This window comes from Cebidichthys violaceus, unplaced genomic scaffold (assembly GCF_023349555.1).
Source record: "Cebidichthys violaceus isolate CVI_PGR_0920_01 unplaced genomic scaffold, fCebVio1.0.p SCAF_23, whole genome shotgun sequence".
Lineage (NCBI taxonomy): Eukaryota > Metazoa > Chordata > Actinopteri > Perciformes > Stichaeidae > Cebidichthys > Cebidichthys violaceus.
This window is the reverse complement of record NW_027176406.1, coordinates 3,707,127-3,727,512: the sequence shown is the minus strand read 5'-3', so window position 1 is coordinate 3,727,512 and position 20,386 is coordinate 3,707,127. Positions and strand designations below refer to the sequence as shown.

The following is a 20,386-nucleotide window of genomic DNA, read 5'->3' as shown; positions in this document are numbered from 1 at the left end:
ATGTATAATACATCACGGTATGTTTTTTTGCAACCGTAGATTTCACAGTTGAGAACTGTTTTTTGTTTACGGTAAATTACTATAAAAAACAGAGATATCATAAACCTGTTTACGATAATTTGCTTAAGAAATAACAGTCATGTTATAAAAGCGTTTACGGTAAATAACTTTAAAAACAGCAACTATACTGTGAACTTAATTACAGTTTTTCTCAGTAAAAAAACACAGTACAACTGTATGATACATTACGGCACTTTATTGAAAAAAGCAATTTAACGGTAAATTTCCGGCAGCTGTGGTTGCCAGAAATTCACCGTAAGAAATATAGTGACAATGTATAATACATCACGGTATGTTTTTTTTTGCAACCGTAGATTTCACAGTTGAGAACTGTTTTTTGTTTCTGGTAAATTACTATAAAAAATCATAAACCTGTTTACGGTAATTTGCTTTAGAAATAACAGCCATGTTATAAACATGTTTACGGTAAATAACTTTTAAACAGCAACTATACCTTGAAGCTAATTACCATTTTTCTCAGTAAAAAACACAGTACAACTGTACGATCTATTACGGCACTTTATTGAAAAGTGCAACTTAACGGTAAATTACCGGCAGCTGTGGTTGCCAGAACTTTACCGTAAAAAATAGTGACACTGTGTAAGACATCACGGTACAAAAATAAGGTACGACGTAAAACGTATTACAATTGGTTGGCATAGATTTCAGTCAACTTTTGATTATTGTAAATTACAAAGGAAATATCAAATAAAGCATATTGTAAATCAAGGTACAAACCATCATTGATAAACCTTAAGAAACTAACATTCTCTGTGAAAAACAGGTTGAACTGATACAATATCTTGTAAAATATACTCACAAAGCAGTGTTGAGATCTTGAAGAAACAGCATGTGTCCATATATGAAGGATATCCATGAATACACATGAAAAGATTAGCCACTTGCCCTGAGTTGATCAAGAGTAATGAGTCACTGAGTCCAGACTTGACTGAAGAGGGCTTTCAACATGGTATAGTCTCACATGGACATGAAGTTCAGGAAGCTGGAACTTGAAGTGTGTATTTTCACCAGTTCTGCTTGAGGACTCGTATGTTGACCATCAGGTATTCACTGTGGACTGGAATGATCCTCTCTGCACCCAAAAACAGAAACAAAGGCAAAGTTAGATTGATGCAGTGCTTCAGCATGATGCCTACAGAGAAACATTCACTGCCTTCTGCTGTTAAACTGAGCTCCAATGACCTAGAAGAAACCAGCACTTTGGAAAATAATTTTGTAAGTCACCTTTATAGTTAATAAAAAATAATAACTATCAGGTGGAATGGTAAACAATTACACATTTCAGCACTAAGGCATCATCAGCATGTGTTTAATTTCTGTCGACAGGCAGCCTAAATACACAGATGCCTCCAAGCACTGTGTGCACAATTATTAGGCAAGTTGTATTTTTGAGGATTCATTTTATTATTGAACTACAGTGCTCTTGGTCAATCCAAAATGTTAATAAACCTCAAACCTGAATGTTTAAGAAAGTAAAAGTGAGGTTTTGGCTTTCTTAGGAGAATATCTATGTGTGCACAATTATTGGGCAACTATTAGTGTGCACAATTATTATGCAACTAAATGAAAAATGTTCCCATCTCACTTGTTTATTTCCATCTGTTAAAGTGAGAATAATAAACAAACAACTACAAATTTACAAATAAACGTTATTGATATTTAAAAAAAATAAAAATAAATCTGTGACCAATATAGCCCCCCCTTCTTTTCAATAACAGTAATAAGCCTTCCATTCGTGGATTCTGTCACTTTCTTGATCTGTTGACGATCAACCACAGCCTCCCAGACACTGTGGACTGTTTTCCTTCACCGTAAATCTCCAGTTTAAGAAGGGCCCACAAGTTCTCAATAGGGTTTAGGTCAGGTGAGGAAGGGGGCCATGTCATTATTCTTTCATCTTTAAGGCCTTTACTGGCTAGCCACGCAGTGGAGTACTTGGATGCATGCAGAGGAGCATTGTCCTGCATAACAGTCATGGTCTTCTTGAAAGATGCAGACCTTTTCTTGTACCACTGCTTGAAGAAAGTGTCTTCTAAAAACTGGCAGTAGGTTTGGGAGTTGATTTTGAGTCCATCTTCAACCTGAAAAGGTCCAACTAGCTCATCTTTAATAATACTAGCCCATACCAGTACCCCACCTCCACCTTGCTGGCATCTGAGTCGAAGTGGAGCTCTGTGCCCGTTACTGATCCAGCCACGGGTTCATCCATCTGGACCATCAAGAGTCACTCTCATCTCATCAGTCCATAAAACCTTTGAAAAATCTGTCTTCCGATATTTCTTGGCGCAGTCTTGATGTGTCTTGTTCAGTGGTGGTCGGGTTTCAGCCTTCCTTACCTTGGCCATGTCTCTGAGCACTGAACACCTTGTACTTCTGGGCACTCCAGGTAGGGTGCAGTTCTGGAATATGACTACTGGAAGATAACGGGTTCCTGGTAGCTTCACGTTTGATTCTTCTCAAATCTTTGGCAGTTAATTTGCATATTTTTTCTCAACACGTTTCTTGCGACCCTGTTGACTATTTGCAACAAAACTTTTGATGGTTCTGTGATCAAGCCTCAATATCTTAGCAATTTCAAGAGTGCTGCATCCCCTTTTTTTCTTCCAATTTTTGACTTGTCAGAGTCAGTTAAATCTCTTTTTTGGCCCATTTTGCCTGAGGAAAAGAAGCTGCCTAATAATTGTGCACAATAATAGTTGTCCAATAATTGTGCACACATAGATATTTTCCTAAGAAAGCCAAAACCTCAATTTTACTTTCTTAAATATTCAGGTTTGAGGTTTATTAACATTTTGGATTGACCGAGAGCACTGTAATTGTTCAATAATAAATTAATCCTCAAAAATACAACTTGCCTACTAATTGTGCACAGTGTAAAGACAATCATCATGTTCGATACAACCAGGGTATCTGCACATCTTATTAATTCCATAAATTCAAATTTTTTGTATTTATTTTTTAAATTCAATGACTTTTAAGAGCTTTTAAATATCTCTAAAAGCAATTACATTACTGTTACAAAATAAATTGAGAAACTAGAACACAGTAAGCTGTATCCTGTTGTTGAGTTGTATTGCATTTGAATAACTCAGTGTACAATAGCTAATATAACTGCCTTCTCATTAACAAAAATCAAACTGTATGGCGGACACCCAGTTCAATAGGAAACAATGACCCCCAGCATTTACCATCAAATAAACATAAGAGTGCATTGTAGGGCCCACTTGGGTGCAAAGACACAGGTGCAAACCCCTTTTGGGTGGATTTTGGAAAGATAGTACACATGAGGATATGCCCTAGAATTAATGCCATTTTACTGCTATGTGAAATGTAATGTAAGGGGGATATCAGTTCAGAGCACTAAAAAACAAATAGTACTAATACAAAACTATATTCCAGTGTTTTCATCTATGTTTGCTTAAAGCGGTTGGCTCGGACCGTGCACCTGAGGATGATTGATTGACCGCTTACCTCTAATTAGCCTTGACAAGACTGGTGTCTGAGTCATTAGGTCCAGACTTGACTGAAGACAGGTGGGACAGTGTCTCATACAGGACAGGGTTTGATGTTCAGGAAACTGTAACTTTAGGCAGGTGTTGTCATAATTTCTGCTTGAAGACTCACAAGTCAATCTGGTGTTCGCTGTGGGCTAGCATGATCCTCTCTACAGCCAGAAAAAAGACAACATAGAAAACATTAACAATACTAACAATAATAATGATAACAACAGTAACAACACTAATAATATAACTTTATATAGCACTTACACAGTTGCAGAATGGTTCTTACATACTTCACACAAAAAACAATCAAACTATAAAAACACAAAACATTAAAGAGGGTAAAACAGAACAAACTTCCAAAAGGTAAAAAACGTTAACAGACATAGCACATTTATGAGCGGTAACGTTAACAGACATAGCACATTTATGAGCGGTAACGTTAACAGACATAGCACATTTATGAGCGGTAACGTTAATAGACATAGCACATTTATAAGGGGTAGCGTTAATAGCCGTCCCATCAGTAACCTTAGCTGTAGCTGATACGTTACTGCCTCTGGTAGAAATGAGCCTTAAACGCTCCATATATAACAAAGGTCTGCTAGCAACCGGCTTCAAAGCACTTAAATAAACAACGTGATTCATTTCGATGAAGTTTGCAATGAAGCACATAACCCCTCGATGTTTTAACCGACTTGCCACAGAAATTACAACTAAACATGTTCTTAGCATACCTTTGGTAAGTAAGCTAGCTAAAGTTCAACACAGAAACACATAACCCACGTTACATCGACGAAAAGTAAACTCTCTCAAGTAATTAGATAACCAAATTAACTTACTCTTAACGTTGAATGACTCGTTTTTGCAAGGGCGACACAAAACTGCAGAAAACAAAGCCTCAAATTCAAATTTAACGTTAGCTAGCTGACGTGAAGCTAACTCAGCTGCTTACCGTAGAGATTGCCATAACCTCATTTAAACAACTTAACGTAACCTTAACGTTGACCGTTCAAGAACGCTTTTACTCCCCTCTGCGACTGTAATAAACCAATGTAGCATGCTTACCTTCAGAAGAAGTGTTGTGTTACCAGGAGTCAGGCCGTTGTTCATCAATAAAGTCCAGGTTAATCTCCATAGAAGAGCAGCGCAGTGCTGAGCGCGGAGAAAAGGCGCTGAAATGGGTTCAAAAGTTCAGCCTCCGACCGTTGCTTTTTTTTTAATTACTGTGTAGGTCTGATCACTGCCGCCAACGTCTGTCTGTCTCTCTCTATGTGTCTCTCTCTCTCTGTCTCTCTCTATGAGTCTCTCTCTCTCTCTGTGTCTCTCTCTCTCTCTCTCTCTCTCTCTCTCTCTCTCTGTCTCTCTCTCTCTCTCTGTCTGTCTGTCTGTCTGTCTGTCTGTCTTTCTCTCTCTCTACCTTGAAACTGTCGAGATCTGCACCTGCAAGCACCTGCAATGTTACAAAATACTAACCAACAGAGATCAAAAGAGGGGTGGGGGGATGGGGTGAGATGCAACTTATGCTCTGCAAAAAAAGGACTACAAAACAAGGAGAACTTATGGAAGGTTACTCTCCACTGCTTTGAATAAGCAAAATAGTTTGCAACTAGCACTCATTGTTTTGTTTTGTTTGTTGGTTAAATATTAGTTCATGTTGACTGTTGAAACAGTGACAAAATGTCTTTAAAAAAATGACAGTGTTGGCTTTCCATTATTAGCACAATGGTTCGTACATTTAGCCGTGACAAAATGTATTTCTTTTTACTAATAGTACCTACAAAAACTGCAGTGTTAACTTTTATATATTAAAGTGTATTTCCATTAACAGCACAATGGTTAGTGCATTTAACCTTAACAAAATGTATTTTTTTTTTTTTTACAAATAATGAATGCAAGCAGTATTGATCGGGCCCTCACACCTTCACGCACGTCGATGGTACTAGCAGGACTCTAGTTGACGCGGCCGTGCATTTCTGTGATCATCAGACATTGCGTGCACGAGTTAGACAGTATTTCCTGCGTGTACCAGTGGCGTAGCAAGATAATTTTGCCAGGTCTTAAGCCTTGAATGTTTTGAGTTTAGCTCCGAATACAATCATAAATGTAAGCCCGTAACGATCGACAGAAAAACAAATGTTTTTTGAATGCGCTTCAGTGTTAGTAACATAAAAGACTGTCAAAGTAAATGCAGTTGTTGTCCAGACCGACTGTTTGTTTGTGGTGCAGGTAGCTCTGACAGTCACTGCTGAGTGACTCAAAGCTGGAAGAGTCGAGGAGAAATGGCAGAATTTATAGTTCCATATGGAGAAAAAAAAAAGAAATTAAGCCTAATCTGGTCTAATCTATAACATGAATTAGGTTTTGTGCAGGTTGATTTTATTGAACAAACTTCACATTGATTTGAAAGCTATTGTTATCCAATTTTTGCTCTCCAAACATCCTGCTTACGGCCATGGTTGCCAGTAGGTGGCGCTATGACTATAAGTTAATACTGGCATGCAGAAGTTCTCAAGACATGACTCATCAAGCAAGTCAAGTTTGGGACACTTTTGACATAGTACAAACAACAAGTACAACAACTTCCTGTTTCATGGCGGTTGGATGTTTTTTGTCGCCACGAATACAGGCCAGCTGGGAGATGTAATCCCGAGGCGTGTTCTGGGTCTTTCCCGGGGTCTCCTACAAGACCCTGAGATACTTGAACTCCTTCACTTGCGGTAGGCACTCCGTCCTCACCTGGAGGGAGCAATCCACCGGTTTCCAGCAGAGCACCATGGCTGATTTAGAGGTGCTAACTCTCATCCCCGCCACTTCACACTCGGCTGCGAACCTCCCCCAGTGGTGCTGGAGGTCACGATTCGAGGAGGCCAACAGGACCACATCATCTGCAAACAGCAGAGAGGCGATCCCGAGACCCTCAAACCTGACGTTCTCTACCCCCCAGCTGCGCCTAGATATCCTGTCCCTGAAAGTCAAGAACAGGACCGGTGACAAAGGGCAGCCCTGGCAGAGGCAAATACTCACCGGGAACGTGTCTGACTTATTGCCGAGAATACGAACACAGCTCCTACTGCAGTCGTAAAGAGACCGGATGGCCCGTTGCAATGGGTCCGGCACCCCATACTCCCGCAGCACCCCCCACAAAAACCCCAGAGGGACCCAGTCAAAAGCCTTCTCTAAGTCCACAAAGCACATGTAGACTGGTTGGGCAAACTCCCAGGACCCCTCCTGTAGTCTTGCGAGGGGAAAATGGGAACCACCACCCCGGTCTGCCAGTCAATGGCCACTGATCCATGATTTTTTTGCAAATAATACATGCAAAAAATAGGGGGCTGGCTGTTGAATTTATAATGCGTTTTACCACCATTGGCAGCGCAATGGTCCGTACGTTTAACAGTAACCAAATGTATTTTTTAAAAGTAATGAATGCAAAATTCACGGTATTGATTTTTGTTCATACTACGTTGTATTTCCGTTATCAGTACAATGTTGAGTAAATTTAACAGTGACAAACTGAATTTTTTACGAATAATACATGCAGAAAATACGGGGCTGGCTGTTGAATTTATAATGCGTTTTACCACCATTGGCAGCGCAATGGTCCGTATGTTTAACAGTAACCAAATGTATTTTTTAAAAGTAATGAATGCAAAATTCACGGTATTGATTTTTGTTCGTACTACGTTGTATTTTCGTTATCAGTACAATGTTGAGTAAATTTAACAGTGACAAACTGAATTTTTTACAAATAATACATGCAGAAAATACGCGGCTGGCTGTTGAATTTAAAATGCGTTTTACCACCATTGGCAGCGCAATGGTCTGTACGTTTAACAGTAACCAAATGTATTTTTTAAAAGTAATGAATGCAAAATTCACGGTATTGATTTTTGTTCGTACTACGTTGTATTTCCGTTATCAGTACAATGTTGAGTAAATTTAACAGTGCCAAACTGAATGTTTTACGAATAATGAATGCAAAAAATATGGGGCTGGCTGTTGAATGTATAATGCATTTTACCTCCATTGGCAGCGCAATGGTCCGTACATCTAACAGTAAACAAATGTATTCTTTCAAAATAATGAATGCAAAAATGACGGTATATTTTTTGTTCATACTACGTTGTATTTCCGTTATCAGTACAATGTTTAGTACATTTAACAGTGCCAAACTGATTTTTTTACGAATAATAAATGCAAGAAATACGGGGCTGGCTGTTAAATGTACAATGCGTTTTACCTCCATTGGCAGCGCAATGGTCCGTACATCTAACAGTAACCAAATGTATTCTTTAAAAGTAATGAATGCAAAAATTACGGTATTGTTTTTTTCTCCATATTACAGTGTATTTCCGTTATCAGTACAATGTTCAGTACATTTAACAGTGACAAACTGATCTTCTTACAAATAATACATGCAAAAAATAGGGGGCTGGCTGTTGAATGTATAATGCGTTTTACCTACATTGGCAGCGCAGTGGTCCGTACATTTAACAGTAACCAATTGTATTTTTTAAAAGTAATAAATGCAAAAATTATAATATAGATTTTTTTTCATATAACGGTGTATTTCCGTTATCAGTACAATGTTCAGTACATTTAACAGTGACAGACTGAATTTTCTACGACTAATAAATGCAAAACATGCAAGGCTGGCTGTTAAATATATAATGCGTTATATTTCCATTGGTAGTACAGTGGTCCGTACATTTAACAGTAACCAAATGTATTTTTTAGAAGTAATGAATGCAAAAATCACGGTATCGATTTTTTTTCATATAACGGTGTATTTCCGTTATCAGTAGAATTTTTAATGCATTTAACAGTGACAAAATGTATTTTTTACAAGAAATACATGCACAAATTATTGTTTCGGCTGATATATATATTTACGGTGTTTCACTGTCAGATAAACTGAATATAACCTATTTACAATTTACGGTCTCTTACTGTTGTGATTTAACAGTTTTTCACTGTAAAATTCACTGACTTTTTTTACAGTGTACTTACAGGCAACAGGTCTGGTTCAGATGGAAAAAGTGTTTATTCTGCTCTGAGAGCTTTGTTAGGGTAGAAGAAGAAACAGAGAGTAGATAATGACAGTAACTTTGTTCTGTTTTCTGTTCTTTCCAGCATAACTGTCCTTTTTGTATATACAAAACAACAGCTCGCTGTGCTTCCAGGGGAACCCCCATCATTTAGATGGAGGCGAGTCTGGTTCACATCCTGCCTCTCGTGTGGTTTACTGCATTGATGAACCTGCAACCTGCATTACAGAAGAGGCAGAGCAGCAGCCCAATCACTGCCGAAGGAGGGGGTCGTATACGAGGTGGAGGAAGGGGAAGTACAGATTCATTGGGTGCTGTTTGGGTGACAATGGAACCTTTGTCTTTCTGTCTGCCTTGTGATGATGTCACATGGGCTCTTTAGAGTAGGTATGCTCCCCTTCAGCTTCTTGCCCACTGCTCCTCCAATATTGCCTGCCACCCCGAAGCATGCAGCCTTCTGCCTTCCTCTTCAGAGCAGCTGAACACCCGCACACACACACACACACACACACACACACACACACACACGTTTGTCAACCATGAGCAATTCAAAGACGTAATTAAAAACTTGAAACTTCACCGTTTACTGTGAAGCATACAAACATTTTCTGCCAAATTGTAATGCATGTGTGCACAAACAGAACATGCAAAAATTTGCCAACGTTGCCCCAACCATTCTCTCTGCTGAATAACAGATGACTCACAAAAAAGTTAGTTCCTAATTACACCATTATCCATCATTGAGATGATAATTCCAGCATGATTCATCCATGCTGAGTAAAAGAGGCTTCCTACAGGCACACACAAGCTGCACATTGCTGAGAAACCTCCAGTGTTACAAGGGTATGAATGTCAGCTTGAAAAATCACTTCTTTGGGTTTAATGTGGTTAAATAGCTTGTGGAGTCTTTGGATGGAAATTGCATTGTCTGTAATAGGCTAATGACTGACTGTTGTGCGTGGTAGGCATCAGGATGGCCTGTGATGAGGGGAAACCAGATGAGAGGTCTGGATATTTGATTTAACAGACAGCCAGAGAAGCAAGGTGTTTGTTGCTGTACTTCTTCTGTTATATGCTGCAATTATTCTGGGGCTTCTTCTTGCCTACAGCCCTGTTTTTATCATGGAGCTTCTATGCTGGAGAAAACTATTTTCTCACACTTTTCTCTCCACATTCCTGCAAGTGTCTCATGATGCATGAAAGGCCATGGATACATGTATTTTCTCCAAGAGGCCTCCCTCTCAAGAATGAGTTTGTTATCTCTTGTCTGATCAGGATACAGGACATGCTGGTGACCTGTATATAGACCTGATATAGAGCTGGATTCATAAAAAAAGACTTCCAAAAGGGTTCTTCCTGAAGGGCTGAGGTTCTACCCAGAACCATTTGCTTCTGAAGAACCTGTTTTTGAAGAAAGGGTGCTTCAAGGGTTTGATGCAAGACTAACAGTTCCAATAAGAACCCTTATCATTCAAAGAACCATTTCTGGAAGAAAGCATGGGTTTTAAGATCCTCTCACTCCAAACCTCCCCAAAACATACTTTTAACCATGACTGTTCTGGGTTGCGCTACACCACATCAGCCCGAGCGCTTCAGCTGTCTCACAAGGATGAGTTTGAGATATAACCTTAATAATTAACAGCAAAGTTATCAGAATGAGTCCTTAGAAGGGTTCTTCTAGACGGTTCTAGGTGGAACCATTCATTGATGATTCTAGGTATAACACTTAATGTTTAGCTCAAGGTATAGTCCTCTGAAAAGGTTTCAGATGAAACCTTGATAAAATGATACCACAAACCCAAAAGGTTTTCCCCATGGGGACAAGCCCAAGAACCCTATATGGTTCCAGTTAGTGCCTTCATTTCTAAGAGTGGTTTACAGAAAATATTTGCACGGAATGAAAGATTGAATTTGACAATAAACATTTACAAACATCCTTGATGGCCGAACATTTGCAAAACACAGATGGTAAAGTCGTGTTGGACATGAGTTTTGCATACAATGACAGGGGACCTCTGTACCGCAAACACGTCACACATTCAACATGAGAGGCCAAGCTGCTCACTGGAATCGCCAGATCTGCTCATCATTCAAGGAACCATTATGCAATGCGTGTTCGAGGTAAAGAGCAGGTCAAGTGTAGCTTTTACTTTCCTTAACAACCCTCTGTCTCATTGGTACAATTAGGCTAATTTTGTTAGATGTTCAACCTTCTTTATTGATTACTCCTTCCGCCTACTCGCAGCAAAGCAGCCTAATACACAAGTTTCCTGCAAACCCTGGTGTCTGCCAAAATAAAAACTTTCCAAGAGCTCTTTTGTTTTGGATTTATGTGGGGTGGGGGTTGCTGTGGCACAGCCCAGCTTACCCAGCATGTAGTAACTAGGCATTATTACTTTATTGCATCGAGCTCAGTGTGGAGTTTTCCACTGGGAACTCAAATCAGGAGGGATATATGCCGGGGAACTGAGTGTGGTCATCTGTTTGTGGGTGTTTATTTAAAATGCAACATATTTTACCATAGTCCTACTTGAGCTTCACCTCCTAGATTTTATTCCCCTTCCAACACACAGCTAGCAACACAGAGCTCCCAAATGAAAGCGAAACAACAAATGTCTCCTCTGGGTATCAACTCCCCACCTCTTTCTGCTTTTTGTCTCTCTGTCTGACTCTCTCTGACTTTCTGCTTCTCTCATTTCCGCCGGCTGTTACGATAGTTACCCTGTTGATACAGCCGGCAGTGCTGCCATTTTAGAAGTCATTTCCCATCTCAGCTTAGAGGAGACTTCCCTTCCTTGGCCCCCCAACCTCCAACTCCCTCCCACCACCACTTTTTTTTTTGGCAAGAGGATATCAGACGATATAGTTGGCAACGTTTGACATTGGAATAAAAGACACTTGTGTGTGTAGGTAAGATTTTCGGGGTCACTCCAATTGGATGGGAAGCCTCTGCCCCTTGAATTCTTTGCCCCTCATTGGTTTTGTACGTGTTTCCTGACACACACACACACACACACACACACTCACACGCACACACACTCACACGCACACACACACACACACACACACACACACACACACACACACTTGTCAAGGGGCAAACTGTAGGCTAATTCAGTACTGGGCACTCATGTTACTACCTCCTTTTTGTGCAACATGGAGAGGGGGCTTATGGGATGTGGGCGGAGGATGGCCGGAGGAGGGAGGGGAAAGCAGAGAGGGACGGCTGGGGCTCTGTGGTGGGGGCGGAGAACAGAAGGAGCTTTGGGACAACAGTGGAAAGTCGGGTTGTGAGTTTGTAGAAAAAGAGGAAAGAAGACGAGTGGATCAAAGAGACGTGACAAGGATTAAAGAAGGATGTGGTGGAGCAACAAAAGACCGGATTTGTCTCACATGACCTGGACACAAACAGGAGTAGAAGAAAGAACAAGTAGAGTTGCACGGAAGACAGAGAACTTGTCGGAACAAGAGGAAGCTAAAGAAGACAGGCTAATAACTGAGGAGGCATGCTCTCACTCACCAAAGGTGGAAGAGAAACACTGAGTCAAACCTAACAGATCGGGAGGAGGAGGGGTCAGTGAGGTAAAAGAAAACAGGAAAGCAGAGAGGCAAAAGATTAACACTCTTGAGAGAGAGAGAGCGAGAGAGAGGGGGGAGAGAGAGGGGGGGAGAGAGAGAGAGAGAGAGAGAGAGAGAGAGAGAGAGAGAGAGAGACGGTGTGTGTTGAGCCAAAGGGTAGGGAGGAAATCTGAAACAGAGGGAGGGTGACAGAAAGCAGATGACGGGTGAGTGTTGAGCAAGCAGAGAGCAAGACAGAAGGTGAGGGGGCCTCCGGGTGAAGTTAGCAGGAGGTGAGAGGCATGAGGGGACAGTTCTTGCAGTCATTCTTCTCTTTGGTGATCACTCTCTTCTTTTTGGGGAGTCTGCTGACGACTCTCATCTGGTACATGGTCGACAACAAGTAAGTGTGTAGCTACCTTTCCTAACCACACAGCACTTTCTTGAATCCTTTTGACTTTTGTATTTGGGTGCTGGAGGTGCAGTGGAGAAAAGATAACGAAGCATGCTGTTCCGGGGTTTACCCTGGGTGGAGCGGTATAATGATATATGGCAGAAATAGAAGCATTTTATAGATTTTAGTTTTCACTTTGGCTAGTTTTCAAAAGTCAAAAGACACAAAGGATGGAAGATGTAGTTTGTGTGAAATGACTGACGTGTATTTGTGCGTGTCTGTGCTTCAATGTCTCACAATGCTAAGAAATCTAAGAGTGAAGATACTAGAGAAATTTGGAAACTTAATTTGAAAAGCGTCACTTCTTCAATATGAAATACCAGACAGGTTCATTTCCCTTTCAAAGGCGATTTTCTTTTAAGCAGCAATGGCAGACACCCTCACACTGAAACCTAATGATTAGTTGAAATTGACATATGCGAAGCAATCCCACCTCCTGAAATTCAACTGGATTATTCCAGAGATTTCATTTAATTAGCTTAGAACCTTTTCTAAAACATATTAACAGAAAGAGAAGAGGATACAGAACTACAAGCAACACATAGCCTCCCACAGACCACATACATTGCAACACACATGCAAGAGTAATCTCTTGCTGAAGCGTAGCTAAGCAGTAAAGGTGAGTTTGTAGTTTCACTTTCATGGTGTATAAGGCTGACAGATTTACCACTGCTCTCCCCCATGTCAATAGAAAATCTCTGAATGCAGAACATGGTATGATTATTGTATTTGCTTCAGTGTTTATTGAAGTTAGAATTTCATACATAGAAAACTCCATGCTGAACCACTTGAGTTTATAAATCCCACTTTGAAGATCAATAAGGTGTTGATTTAGTTAGGATTGCGTCATGTAATGAATATGTGTATGGAACCAAATGATACATCTTCATTTTAATCTCTGACATCAGCATTTGACACGCCTGTCCTGTGTCTTTCTTGTTTGTGCCGCAGTAATGTGGAACCTCAAAGGCCGTTTCCTCAAAAGAAAAGTGCCCCTCAGCCTTCTGACCTTTGTAGAGGCTGCAGGTGAGAGCAAACACCATCACTAACATTTTTGTTTCTGCCTTCATCATATTAAGACATGTCAGCGCAACATGGATTAAACACTTGATGTGTGTGTGTGTGTGTGTGTGTGTGTGTGTGTGTGTGTGTGTGTGTGTGTGTGTGTGACAGGGAGGTCATCAACAAAGTAATAGAGCGTTACTCTAAAACCTGGAAGAAGCAGGAGGACAATTATCAAAAATTCAGGTAAGAGAAAAGGAGATCCTTCCAAAGTTTTTATTGTTATTTAATTAACTATTTGTACAACAACAAAACAGGTTGACAGAATTGCAAACGATTGTCCATTCAAGCTGTATCTCCTGTGTCCATATCCACAGGAATTGTACATTATACATTGCCACGGTTCGGGGATTACTATGAATATGATTAAAAGGACGTTCCAGAACAGTATGTTAAGCTGCGCTCTAGAGGGGCACATAAAACAACAAACACTATTTAGCTGCAGCAGTCCAGTTGCTCTCTGATATGATCAAAAAAGAAATCAAAACTCCTCCATATAGAGATAGGACACCGTAATTGCACCACTTCTTAAAAGAATGAGTGGAGGTAGATTTCCGTTCTCTCAAAAAAAAATTTGTTTGTTATAAAAGGCATGCAAAACATTAAATCCTTCTAGGGCTCAGTTGGCAGTTTTAGGGAGCTGTCAGAATAACCCAAAACACTGAGTGAATAAAATATATCTGATTTGTCCTTCTAATTTTCTCATTTGTCACACATAGTTGAAATTAAAGGAAGATCCTATCTGCTCTTATGCATGACCTTAAACTGTACTAGCTTTAAAGGTACAAACAAAAACAAAATCTATGTAGAATGCGTTTGCTTTTTGTATGGTAAGAAAGAAGATCCTTTAAAGACATGGAAGGAGAAGTGGAAATAGAAATGTTGATTAAAGCAGAAGAACTTGCAATGTCTACCACATTGTCTAAATATAACATGTCTTTGGGTCATGTGAGTTATGGTAAAACAGAGGGACATCATCTTTAGGACCCAAGACTGCTTTAACTCTTCTTATCAAATTAATATCCTTATATGAAAGAAGAATCTTTTTCAATTCAATGAGCTGCTACTGAATTTAGCAAATTATGATTATTTTGTTCTCGCTCCAGTCCGTCCTGTATGTTATTTAACAAAGTCTTTGTGGTTCCACAGATCTCAGCTGAGCAGCAAGTGCCATGGTTTTGACAAGGCCATCATTACCCAGACCAACACTCCAGTGGGAGCAAAGCTTGTGTACGACGGCGAAAAGAAGAGGACCCTACAGGTGACCCCGGAGATTTTCAGCACCTTTGCAAAGGTATGTTGTTAGTCATTTATGAATAATTACCACAACATCTGCTGCTTCTTTGGTGTCTTTATTCCTCTAATGATTTACCACAGACATTATTTCACTGTTTTGTGCTACACAGCACGTTCCTTTGGTTAGGGGCTCACAAACTCAGACCAGACACCTTGACATAGTCTGTGCTGCTGGGTTCTGCACTTTTTTTAAATTTGCCATGACTGGTAAACACATTTTGGATTAACCATGCAACACACTATAAGTAAAGGCCTTTACAAGTGAATAGACAATCAGAGTTTTCAAGTTTACAACTCCACAACTATATGTTATTTTGAACAGAGAGAATATTGATCTTCTGGATTTTAAGAATTTGTTATGAACATTTAAAATATTTAATTTGTGGGTGCAAACAAACACAGGGAGGACCACAATTTAAACAGAGGGCCTAGTGATCTCCAGTCAAATTCTCTGCAACTGAACTCATCTAAAAACGAGAATGAGAGTTGACACTTAGGATAACAGTCATATAATGTATTGAAAATAAGTCAAAATGTGAAGTAATATAATGAATAAATGTAAGGAATTGAATAATGAATACAACTGTGCAAAACAGAAAATATTTCATTTTTTTTCTTTCCTCCTCACTCCAGAATAGAGTTATCTTGACTTTAACCTCAGCTATATCAAACTTTACATCACACAAGACAAAATAGTTGAAGCAAAGCAGGCTAACAGGAGTGGGGCAGCAATCCGAGTGCAGGCAGGTGCAGATTCAGAGAGAGGCAACACTAATACTTTTTTGTTTTAAAACAAAAAACCATCTCCATCCACACGGGCGTTTCAGCATCGTTTGCAAAATGATTTTCGTCCATAGCAAGCCTGAAAATAAATACCACATGACTATTCAAGTACACTTGGCATGAGGGTGCTGGTGTAAACAGGAAATGGATTGGTTGCTTAGTTACAGAAGCAATGGGTAGAAACTCTGAACAGAAGTAACGTTTTTAAACTCCTCTGTTTTTGGTGCCCTAAACCTCCTGATTAGCTTTCGGCTTTTCACTCAGCCTTTGAGTAGTAGGGTCATTTGAAAAAGGGTGTGAATGTCGTTTGAGGTGTGGGGGAGGGAGAGGGGTTTCAAAGATATTCAACAAGCATTTGAATATTCCAGGATATGTCACATTCAGTTAGATGTTTTAATCAGGCGGCAACCTCCAGGTCTGAAAAGTGAAGCCAATGTAGAAGTCCCTTAAACTTGCATTCTTTCTAATAGCCATTAGGAGGTGACTCCTCTGGTTGCTAAAATAAGTCGATAGATAGATAGATAGATAGATAGATAGATAGATAGATAGATAGATAGATAGATAGATAGATAGATAGATACTTTATTCATCCCGCAAGGGGAAATTTGTTCGCAACAGCATCACAGAAATATACAAAGCAATCAAAGTGACAGAGTAAAAATATTAAGAATAAAAAATGCACAATATATACAATAAAATAACAGAGTAGAACATATGAAGTCAAATAAATAATGCACAGTATATACAATGAAATAGAATAGTATTAATTTAATACTAATTAAAACAAAAGATAAAAGTCTATGAGAAAATGACCCAAATTCTCACTTGATTTATTACCTAAGTAAACATTGTAAACATTAGTTTATGGTTTCGATCACAAGTTTCTACTCTTTTTCAATACAGCATGACATTCGTTTAGTAAATGACGGTCCCATTTAGAGTAAAATAGACCTTAAAGCAGGGTATGCTTTAGGGCGGGGCTACCTTGTGATAGACAGGTTGCTACCAAGGTGTTGTCAGGTCTGAGTGTTGTCTGTGTTTTCAGTTTACAACTTTAACCCTTTCATAAAAGTGAAAAGTTAATATTAACATTTTGGTCAATACCATAGTCCACAAACCAATGGGTAAAGTCATGTGGACAACTTATAATATGCAGTGCCACACTGTTAATACCCTAAGGTTTACCAAGGGCACCCATTTGAACTAGGAATCTCTTGATCTGCAGTCAAATGCTCTATATATGCTTATATAACATTTTTGATACCACCCAGGAAGTTTCACTGATAATGCGGAGTGCAGGTTAATAGTTGACTTCATATTTGCCAAATTGTATTTAAAATTTAAGGCTGTTTTTATACCTTTTTAGATCCCAAAAGATAATAGAAAAACCAAGACCTGGATGCGACTCAGGCAGAGAAGGCCTTGGCCTTGTACTTTGCAAATGAGATCCAGCTATAGATTCCCCTTCCCTAAAATGGCTCTTTCACACAGTATATCAGTAAAATTGTTGTTTTTTGTATTACATTTTCTGTTGGTGCTGATTCCAGGAGCATCCATTCCCAAACAAAATATGGGACACATGTGCTGTTGTTGGGAACGGTGGGATCCTGACCAACAGCAGCTGTGGAAAGATGATCGATTCAGCTCAGTTTGTTATCAGGTGAGAAAGTTGTCCAGTGTAGTGGACAATCTTAATCAACATATTTAAAGTCATTTCTGTGGAAATTCTATATAACAAACCCTACATCTTCTTCGTTGCTTGTTCAGGTGCAACCTACCTCCCTTGGACAAAGGCTATGGGAAGGATGTGGGCATCAAGACTGACCTTGTGACAGCAAATCCAAGCATCCTCTTAGAGAAGTGAGCGAAAGGATGAATCACTGCCCCTTTAAATGTTCCCTTTTGTCATGTTGCTTGACATCTACTGTTTATTTTCAGGTATGGGTCTCTGATGGGGCGTCGCCGTCCGTTTGTGGAGAGTCTGCGTAGCTATGACAACTCCCTGTTGCTCCTTCCCGCCTTCTCCTACGGCTTCAACACTCCCGTGTGCCTGCGGGCCGTCTACAGCATTGAGGACTTTGAAAGCCCTACCCGGCCCGTCTTTTTCAACCCTGAGTACCTCCAGAGTCTAGCCCTCTTCTGGCGCTCCCAAGGCCTAAAAGCACCACGGCCCAGCACTGGAATAATCATGGCTAGCCTGGCGCTGGAACACTGTGCCAATGTGCATCTGTATGGGTTCTGGCCCTTCAGTAATCACCCCCATGGACTCCACGCCCTGACTAACCACTACTACGATGACAGACAAACTAAAAAGAAATTCCATGCCATGCCGGCTGAGTTTGACCTCTTGTTGCAGCTGCACAGTCAGGGGGTTCTCAGGCTTCACCTGGGAGATTGTCGATCAGGTGAAAAGTAGTTCCCAGACCCTGGTGCAGCTGAAGGACTGGAGCAAAGTGCCTTGTTTGTAGCCAAGTCGCTCATGAAGTCTTTCATATCATTTTGAATGATTAGACAGATCTTTTTTGGCTGATGACATCTGTTAGGAAGGTGGATGCTTGGACTTATAGTGAATGCTGTAGTTGGCCGACATTTGCACTAAAATCAAAATGCAACAATTAAAAGGCTAGACATTATAGTGTTGCAATGGATCTAAACTGTATTTATTAACACAAATGTTCCAGCTGGAGTCTTGAGGGAGTTATATTGATTTAAATGGGAATCCTTTGTGGGAGTCGACGTTGTAGTGCCTTCTTTTGGATCAAACTGAATGTATTTTGAAAAAAATAGAATACCTCCTTTACATGAATGTTGTCAGACTAAAACACTCTAGCATTTAAAAAAACAGCTGCATGATGAATGTAAAGATTCTTTTGACATTTATTTGTTAAAAAGCGCACCACACACTTAACCACTTAAGAAAATATTCTAGGAACTCTGGAGGTTAAACGTGTGGTACTCACACAATTTAATCGCACAATTGTTGTAAAAGGATGATGCTGGTTGTGGAAGATGATATCTGGAAACTTGTTCTCTCTTCACGTCACTGACAACTGGATGTGATACTGACATGAGGTAAACCACACATATTGGTACAATGGATACGAACACTTTTTAAGTTCACGTAAATGCTAATTCAATGACTGACTACAATGTAAGGTGATGTAATGATTAGGAATTGTGCATTTTGGGTGAACATTTCAACCTTTGGTTTGGAAGTAACATTAGCATCAAGACTTGGGTGGCTCTTGTGTAACTTGGAGTACTGCTTTTCATGCTGATACTTAGTCTTAACAGTGTTTTTTGTGACCCAGAATATTAATGTACAAACTGTAAATTATCAAACTTGAGAACTCTTGAGCCAGTTTTAGAATCATGTGATTTTTTTTCATTTTCTTTTCATGAACATTGAGGTGAGACAGAAAATTTGGTCAAAGTGAATCAGAAAATAAATATCTATCACAAAAAGGTTATTTTAGTTTTTCAACAAAGGCTTCTCCCCAGACGAATCAACTTACATAATTTAGTGTATTTTAGCCAAAAAGTATCCCAAAACCTGCCAAGATGTATCATTAAAGTGCAAGTATGGCTGGAACACCATGTGACCACTGATTATTAGCATGGTTTTGCACAGCGGTTTTACATGTATTCCTCCATTGATTCTCTTTTTTTTAGACTTCCCTAAGTTTCTTATGCGTCCTGCTGCATGGCATCCCGCAGTTATGGACCAAAGATACAAACATCTGGATGATGCTTTTATGGGGAGACAAAAGAGAACAGGGCAACACAAACATATAACTGTGACACAGGGTAACTCTCTTGACCTGGATAGCTACTTGACATCCCTTCTTTCCCCTAAAAAACAGGAACGTCTGAGTCACATAACCTAGAATAGTTTGGGAAATGTGAGGCCAAGCTCTCTGACCAAGACTCTCTGCCCAGAGTCATGCAGACTCTGGGCAGATCGCCTAAAATGCCCCTTCCTCACTCTCTAGGTCAGTGGTTCTCAACTGGTCTGGCTGCGGGACCCACCATCACCCCTTAATGACAAGCCGCGACCCAAATTTTCAACTTCTCAAATTGATTTAATGAAAAGATGGTGCAGTTTGAACCTGAGCTGAAAATATCCTCTGCAGTCGTAGTAGTAGGGAGCTCTCTTGTGCAGAGAAATTGTTCCTGTCAGTCCCCGTCCCACATGTTTCTCGTAAACGAGTAAAACTGCTTTGTTTGTGATGTTTGTGAATAGTTTTCAGTTCATCCGCTGCGGATTGATCCAACACGTCCGTGTTCATGGCTGCAGGTAAGTAACACACTTTTGTGACGTCCTCGGGTCTTGAAGTCTTTGAGAGAAGGGTGTTTTGTTTCCAAACGCTGCTTCAGTTTTGACGGCTTCATGCTTTCTTGTGCCAGAACCTCGCTGCACAAAACACACTGAGGTTTTTGCCCTCTTTTGTCCTCAATGTAAGAAAATCCATATTGCATGTAGTCGGTGTAGTACTTGCATTTCACTCAATTAACATATGAAAACAAACTTTGTGGGTGTTCTTCTATACTGTGAAATGGGTGTCTATTGGCATTACAAGGCACTAACGCCAAATACTGTT

General features: G+C 39.9%; 1 protein-coding gene and 1 long non-coding RNA gene across 2 annotated transcripts; one reads left to right on the top strand and one right to left on the bottom strand.

Annotated features, from left to right (window-relative positions):
- Positions 1-474: 474 nt before the first annotated feature.
- Positions 475-4,887, bottom strand: LOC137878475 (uncharacterized). Its single transcript, XR_011103619.1, has 3 exons — positions 4,650-4,887; positions 3,553-3,745; positions 475-1,153 (listed from the first exon to the last, which is right to left on the bottom strand). It is a non-coding gene; the product is annotated as an uncharacterized lncRNA (long non-coding RNA).
- A 6,976-nt stretch (positions 4,888-11,863) lies between these two features.
- Positions 11,864-19,250, top strand: st8sia6 (ST8 alpha-N-acetyl-neuraminide alpha-2,8-sialyltransferase 6). The gene is made up of 7 exons (XM_068718889.1): positions 11,864-12,593; positions 13,596-13,670; positions 13,818-13,892; positions 14,856-15,000; positions 17,333-17,445; positions 17,553-17,645; positions 17,724-19,250. Exons 1-7 carry the CDS (start codon positions 12,493-12,495, stop codon positions 18,199-18,201), a joined length of 1,080 nt encoding a protein of 359 aa, XP_068574990.1. The 5' UTR covers positions 11,864-12,492; the 3' UTR covers positions 18,202-19,250.
- Positions 19,251-20,386: the final 1,136 nt, after the last annotated feature.